The 8292-nt window shown below is 36.0% G+C and overlaps 1 protein-coding gene across 1 annotated transcript; it reads left to right on the top strand.

Moving 5' to 3' along the window:
* Positions 1–2179: 2179 nt before the first annotated feature.
* tma16 (translation machinery associated 16 homolog) lies at positions 2180–3979 on the top strand. The gene is made up of 7 exons (XM_055205608.2): positions 2180–2334; positions 2435–2544; positions 2669–2706; positions 2841–2925; positions 3005–3153; positions 3322–3364; positions 3520–3979. The coding sequence occupies exons 1-7, from the start codon at positions 2332–2334 to the stop codon at positions 3677–3679; spliced, it is 588 nt and encodes a 195-aa protein (XP_055061583.2). The 5' UTR covers positions 2180–2331; the 3' UTR covers positions 3680–3979.
* Positions 3980–8292: the final 4313 nt, after the last annotated feature.

Raw genomic sequence — 8292 nt, 5'->3', positions numbered from 1 at the left:
TTTTGCACATGAATCGGGGCATTGTTTTTCCTCATTTAAAACACAAAACATTTAGCTGAGTGACTTCCGTCTAGAATACAGTTTAAATGCAATACAGTTGATATCATAAAGGAGATTTCTTAAAGCGAGGACTAGAAAAACGAAAAATAATAATAGGGAATAGAGATCAAAGATAACGGTAGGCTGCATTATGTTAAAAAATTATCAAAAAATAAACTGTACAAATTATAAATTTTCTTTATACAGTTATTTTTTATAAATCCTAAATTCTTTACTGAACATTGTTTATGTTTAAAATAATTTACATTTAGATTAAAATAAGATAAAAATAATGTACAACTTTGTATAAAACAACATTGCAAATCTGAAAATAAATCAATAAAAAAGCATTGGTTTACATTTACCCCAATTTTGTTTCTGTTATAAATGAATAAAAAAATGCAAACAAAATTAAAATCTTTGCATTCTTGCCATACTGTCATTAAAGGGCGTTTTGCAGGTAAAATTTTTCAACGAATTTGTGCAATTTGCTTGTTGATAATAAACATTTAAACTGTCATCCATTGTATTTTATGTTGTTGGGTATCACAAAACCAGAAAAAGTATGAAAAAGTACAGCAATTTGTAATGATTCTCCTTTCCCTCACAACGCACTGTATGACGTCACGCTGGGGAGAGAATTGACCAAAGCCGCCTTGAGAGCATTGAGAATGACTATAGAAAGACGAGTAAAGTACAGTTCTGATAGCGCAGATAATAGATAAATACATACATACATACATACATACATACATACATACATACATAGATAGATAGATACATATATAGATAGATAGATAGATAAGATAGATAGACAGATGGATAGGCTAGTATAGAGAGATAGGCAGACAGCCAGATAGCATAAGGTTAGCATATCTTCGTGTAGAAAGTAAACAAACAATTAACATACTCGTGCATGCTGGCTTGAGGGGGTCCATGATCCTGCCTGAAATGGGTGTAACTTTATGCGATCTTCAGCACAAACGGTTTTGGCAGCATGTCTCTAATCCTGGAAGGTGAGTGAAGCACGTCACGTCTGTTCGCGGGAACCAGCGACCCAAACGCACTCACTTTCTTACAGCCAGTAACGGAATGGCAATCGAGAGAGTCGGGACTTTCACGGGCCGATCTGATAAGAGTTATACATTTCGAGTTATATTAGCAACACCGTCTGGCGGCGTGATGTGCCCCGGTTCCCGCAGCCCGCTGGTCAAACTGTGCAGGCAGCCTCTCTGGTCAATAAAGTATATAAAAGTGCTCAACCTGTTCGGCAGGTCCAAACATGTACAGGATTTATAAAAATACGGTGATCAATGAGCGGTTCCTCCTCAAATGGCTTAGCCTGTCGTGATGTAAAAAGCCGCCGAACGCCTGTTTACAGTATGTATGCGGTCGGATCCGAGTATGCTGCAGCTGCTAACTGCTGCTGCATATAAAATGATCGTGTGATTCGTTATAATCGCATAAACAATATAACAAAGCATCCTTTTATTTCACAAAACAATATATTTGAGATATTATTTGATAGACTAGTAAGTGTGGATTAAGGATGTTTAAAAATCTCTATCCTGGTGGTCAGGACATGAATGGATCAAATCAGCAGATTTGCGAAGTTTTATTTATCTCCACATATATCATAAATAATAATTATCATGGTAACTTTGCAGTATAACACATTATATATTTCCTACGATGTATATATGATTTCCAAATTATATACGTTAGTATTAAACAGCAATAAATGTCTCATCTATCTCTATGGCTCTGGCTGAGTCTTTCTCAACTTCTCCCCAACGTGACGTCATCGCAGAATTGCGTTAAAAAAAACGTTAATACCAAAAACGTAAAAAAAAGTGGTCTTTAAGACCATTTTTGAGACATTTTAAAAATTATACACATATCTTGAGTGATTTATGTACCCATTAATCGACAGTGGTGGTTAACCTGCAACATACACTTTAAGTTTACATACATATTGAGAGACAACACGAGTTGTGACAGCTAGGACCATGACAGATTCTTCAAGCAAACAGTTAAGTTCAAGTTAGGTTCACTCTTAAGTTAGATAATATAATAATGACTTTATCAAGTTTATAATCATCTCAATATTTCCATTTTCGCGTTTTGTATGTTTATTAGTAGCTAACAACATTTACGGCGGAACTCTCTTATGTACGGAACTGTAATGCACGGAACCAAAATAGTGTCGAACACGCTTCAGCGGTCCTTCCCTTAAACCGTTCCCCCATACCTGCACGTGTGAAAGACATACATTTATTTTAATCAGCTATCATGGTAAGTTTAAAAACGTTATTATGCTAAGTTCATCTGGAAATTGTGTTTAAATCTGTTTACGCTGATATCTTTAATAGTTTTTGTCTCCATTTTGTTGCAGCCAAAGGCAGCGAAAGGCAAAAAAGCTCCAGTGGAGAAGGTTGTTCATCCATACAGCAGAAAAGCTGGCTATTTGGCAAGTGCGGCTATCAAACAAGGAAGGAAGGAAAAGTATTAGTCAATTTTACTCTTATTACATGAATTTTCGTATGTATAAAATGAAACCAATTATTTTGTGTTGTGACGTTTACCACTCACACCTTTATTCATACTAAATAAATATACATAATTATAGGTTAAAAAGTGAAAAGGCACAGCGTCTAAACCTGATTGGTGAGTAGTTGCTGATCATTTTGTACAGCTAATGCGAATGTTGGTGGCAATAAATTGGAAATATAGTTTGATGAACGGTTTTTGTGATATGTAAAGCTGTCGTAAGGGTGCACAAATGTATGCGTTTTCTGCAGGCGATAAACTTATGTGGTTCCAAAGCCAGCTAGATCCTGACAAGTCTGAGTACACCAAACAAGATGCTTGTGATATCATTGAAAGGTACAATATGAGATCCTAATATCTATGCAAAACGTTCCACATACATGATGTCTTCAAATAATTAAATCTTATTTCTCAGGTACCTTCACCGGTTTGATGGAGAGCTGGAGCAGATAGTGTTGGCGAACAGTATTAAAGGACGACAGGGTCGTCAGCATGGCTCCAGAGAGGCGATCATCAAACAGACAATGGAAAGAGAACGGGCACTGTATGAAGGCAATGGCTTTGGTAGGTTTCCGACTTTTCTTAATATAAACCTATGTGTCACTCTTATGTCTTGAATGCACAATTTATTTCCTTCTTTGCTTTTCCTGTTGTTTAAAGCTTTTCGGTCAATGCCATTTATTATTACAGTTATTACTACATTTATTTTAAACGTGTCCTTTCGCTTTACAGAAATTCCTGATATCATCAACTCCAAGCATTTAAAAACATTCAGGTAATAATCATAAAATACCTTTAGCCTTGTTTTAGTTGGTGCTGTTTGAATAGCACATTGAAAGACGTTAAGTAATCTGGTGCCAATGAATTTCAAAATAATTGAACTTAAATGCTAATGTCATAATTAAGTCACGTTTGCATGTTGTTTAACAGAGAGTGGAGTGGTGACTTAAAAAAACTCCCCTGCATTAAGATGAGAAAAGTTTCAGCGAAAGGCGTTGACAGCACAGCCTCTGTTGTTTCAAACGATACAAACATGGACGAAGAAAATGAAGACAATGAGGCATCTCAGAATTCCGAAACTGACCTGTAGTACTGTGAAATCCTGTATTTGTTACTACAGTTCATCAGACTGTAGAGAAAAGAAGGCATGCTGTGTGTGGACACGATGATTGAGAAACTTGACAGAAAGAGTTTGGGACTTGTGTGTTCACCACCTGACTTAATGTAAGAGTACATAAGTGCTCTTTAAGCCGCTACCCAAACCATAGGTGGTCTCTTCCTATGTTCCTATGGAATTGCAAAATGTCTTGTTGTGAAGAAGAGGATTACATGGTCACACAGGTAACACCGTGCCATCAATATATAAATAAACAGAGACTTTTGAAAGTTTCATACATTGATCATTTTATTGCACCGATTAGTTTTTATCATGTGCATTTAAGTATTAACAGATTTAACATGGATGTTCATCTCTAAATGAGTAATCTCACTTGACCCTAACATGTCCATTGGGGGAGATTGTTTTTTATATTATGGTAATCACTGCAGAAAATAATGTTACACATAATTACAAAAATGTAAAATTCACAGAATTCTACTAAATAATACATGCCAAACATGATGACCGCTTAACTTGTAGATCATTTAAATAGATCACCAACATACACTGTCCTTCAAGCCCTTTAAGAAACACCTTTTTAAAAGCTGCATACATTTTTAAGAAGAACAAAAAATAAACAGTCATAATATCAAAAGATACAGTTGGATCATTTGCTAGATGTGAAAATTAAGTCTGGACACTTTGGTAACACTTAATAGATAGAATTTACAAATATATTTCTCTATTTTTTCATCTGTACATTTGGCAGACACTTCTTTTCAAAGTGACTTACCAATTACAAAAGTATCAGATTGTACATGTACTGTGTTTTTTTTTTTTTTTTTTTTTTGGAGGGTGTGCGGTTCTGCATATACCTCGTATCAATCTGTCTCTGAATTAATTGTATCCACTAACTATACAACTATTATTTTAGTTAGAAAAGTTGGTAACACTTTTTAATAAGGTTGTTAATGCATTACAGCTAGTTAATGCATTAGTTAACATGGACTAACAATGAACAAAACCTCTACAGCATTTATTAATTTTAGTTCATGTTTATTTTTATATTTACTAATAATTTTTTTAAGATCAAATATTGTAACTGTTAATGCACCATGAACTAACTGGAGCAATTGTATTGGTATAAAATATTAACAAAGATGAATTAAGTGCTGAAAATCTATATTGTTCAGTGTTTTTTATGTGAGTTAATGCATTTACTAATGTTTACTAATACTAGTGATGGGAGAAATGAAGCTTTTCGAAGCTTCGAATCAATTGAACCAATTGCTTCGAAAATTGATTCAGTTTTTGAAGCAGTTCGAAACACCACACACGCTGGCGACCCCTGCTGGTCAAAAAAGTGTAAAAGCAGATATGTTCAAACATTTTACACTTTTTTTTCACAAAATAATAGCAAGATTTGTATTAAAGCAACACTATGTAGTTTTTTTTACCTTTAAATAATGTCTCGAAAATTATTTCAGTGATAGAACAACTTTTAACTGGACAAATTGTACTGTTGCTGCAACCTGAGTAGCCTCCTAGCTGCTACAAGCACACTCTGAAAGTGGCGGCGGAGGGTAGAGCACAAAGCCTCACCCCTCCCCCTGCCTGCTGATACCAGGCGCTATTGCGCTTTTCAACCACATGGGGGAGCTGTAAGTCATTTTTACATGGAAACTACATAGTGTTGCTTTAAAATATGTTAAAAAAATTATTTAACCTAATTAAGACATAGTTAAAAGTGTATTATGTGTTTTTAGTTTTATTTAGGGCAAACAAATTATTAAAACTAACTACCCTTTTAATTATGCACATTTTTGTCATTAAATCTGTCTATAAACAAAAAGTAGACAAAATGGCAGTGTTATTAGTCAGAAGGATAAATGTTTTATGAACTTTCATAATAAAACTGACCTGAGTTCACCTAAACATATTAGACACTGGTCATGTGATCAACTCCCCCTAGTGGTGAACCATCAGATTTTCGAAACAGTTATGACGTAATGAAGCCTCGTTTGCTAAAATCACGTGACTTTGGCCAGTTTGAAACAAGCTCCTAACCAATTGATTCGAAACAAAAGATTCGTAAAAGTTTCGAAGCCTCAGGAAGCAGTGCTTCGAAAACGACCATCACTAACTAATACAACCTTTTTGTAAAAAGTTTTACCAAAAAGTTCATTGTTTAATATTCTTCAACTTGTTGTGGAGAAAAATACAGTTATGGGTTGTTCCTTAAAGAGTAACTAAACCCTAAACCAACTTTTTTTAGTTAATGATCTGTAAGAATGATGCTTTATTAGTGCTGTTCATTGATTTTATTAAGTTTTTTGACATTTGGATATAAAGTGTTTCAATACTGCAATATATGGTGTAAAAACGTCTGAGTGCTGCCCTCTTCAGGTTGAACGGTGGCTACTGCAGTTGAATTTTCCTATTGGATGTTGAGTCCAAAAAATGACTCGTGACGTAAGCAGATTCAAGCTCACCACGCCCTTGTCACGATCTCACCACACACTTGGTACGAGCTTAGTTCGTCCCCTCTATCTCCGTTGGGATCTGCCCACTTTTCTTGAATTTTTCAAATATTGCCAGTGGGCGGAGTCAGGCTCTGACCAGGGGTTTAGTTACGCTTTAAAGTGTAAATAGTTTTATGTTAACTTTTCTAAAAGTAGTCAAATCTATTACAAATGGTAAAAAAATGTTACCTGTAGAAATGAAAGTTAACTATGGTTCACTCTATCTCCTCTCCACTAATAAGCTGGGGTGTGTTGGGCGTTCTGGCGCAATATGGCTGCGTCCCATCATCCAGGTGGATGCTGCACATTGGTGGTGGTTGAGGAGATTCCCCCGTTCATATGTAAAGCGCTTTGAGTACTGAGATAAGCGTTATATAAATGTAAGGAATTATTATTATTATGGTAACCAGGATCTAGTTATGCCATGCTTCGGTGGTGCCTCTGCTGCCAACTGCATCAATAAATTAACTATAAACAAAAACAATGCAGTGGCAAGAAAAAGTATGTGAACCTTCTGGAATTTCACAGTTCTCCGAATACATTTGTCACAAAATGTGATCTGATCTTCATCCAAGTCAAGGGTATTGACAAACATAATGTGTCTAAAAAATAATAACACAAAAAATTCTGATCTTTCATGTCTTTATTGAGAACAACCAAAAAACCTCACAGTGCTTGTGGAAAAAGTATGTGACCCTTGAGGTAATGACCACAAAAAAGCTAAAGCTATTGGAGTCAGGTGTTAGCACACTCCTTTATAAAACTGTTGCGTAGGATCCTTACTAAAAGTCTACATGCGCACAAAAGCCCAAAATTTTCCCTTTATAAATTACAGATCACCTGCAAGTGTGCGTACATGAATCATCCTCAGATCCCACCCTGCAACCCCACTGTCCAGTCAAGTTTTTTTTTTATAGATCACAACCTTTGTGTGGGAACTGGCGTACGCAAATTTCCAGCCCTGTTTTGTGCATACGCACGCTTTATAAATGAGGCCCCTTGAGTCTTGTTTACATAATACGTTAGAAGTGCTACTTTGACTGATAAAAAACCCTCAAACTTTTGGAGTTTGCTCTGCACAAGAACAACACGCTTATGTGAGCCATGCCTCGCCAAAAAGAGCTTTCAGTGGAGCTACGATCAAGAATGTTGCTTTTCATAAAGCTGGAAAGGGTTACAAAGTTATTTCAAAGAATTTAGAAATTCACCAGTCTACAATCTACAAATGAAGACGGTTTGGGAATGTTGCTACTTAACCAAGAAGTGGGCGCCCAAAATGACACCAAGAGCACAATAAAGACTTATCAATGAGGTAAAGAAACAAACCCGAATGACAGCCAAAGATTTAAAGGCATCATTGGAATTTGCTAACATCTCTGTTCATGAGTCTTCAATACGTAAAATACTGAACAAGCAGGGTATCCACGGCAGGACACCACGAAAGAAGCCACTGCTTACTAAAAAGAACAAGGATCACATTGACACTCCATAGCGGTATTGGCAAAATGTTTTGTGGATTGATGAAACTAAGATTTAACTATTGGGTAAAAACACACATTACATCTGCACGACATATCATCATGAAATCATCATCCCAACTGTAAAGTATGGTGAAGGAAACATCATTATTTGGGCCTGCTTTGCTGCATCAGGGCCTGGCCAGCATGCAATCACTGAGGGGAAGGTGAATTCCCAATTATATCAGACAATTCTTCAGGATAATGAGAATGTCTGTACGTCAATTGAAACTGCGTAGAAGGTGGGTGATGCAACAGTTCAAAGACTCAAAACACAGGAGCAAGTCCACAACAGAATGGCACCAGAAAAACCAAATCCACCTTTGGAGTGGTCGAATCACGAAACAGGGGTCAACCTGTTATTAATTCTAAGGGTTCACTTACTTTTTCCACTGCCGTTTTGAATGTTGAATGAGTGTTGAAAAATCCGAATTTTGTGTCATTATTTTTAGACACATTATGTTTGTCACCATTGACTTAGATGAAGATCAGATCACATTTTATGACAAATCCACTCAGAAAACCACGAAATCCCAAAAGGTTCACATACTTTTTCTTGCCACTG

Source organism: Misgurnus anguillicaudatus, chromosome 3 (genome assembly GCF_027580225.2).
Source record: "Misgurnus anguillicaudatus chromosome 3, ASM2758022v2, whole genome shotgun sequence".
Lineage (NCBI taxonomy): Eukaryota > Metazoa > Chordata > Actinopteri > Cypriniformes > Cobitidae > Misgurnus > Misgurnus anguillicaudatus.
This window is presented reverse-complemented; position numbering and strand designations above follow the sequence as displayed.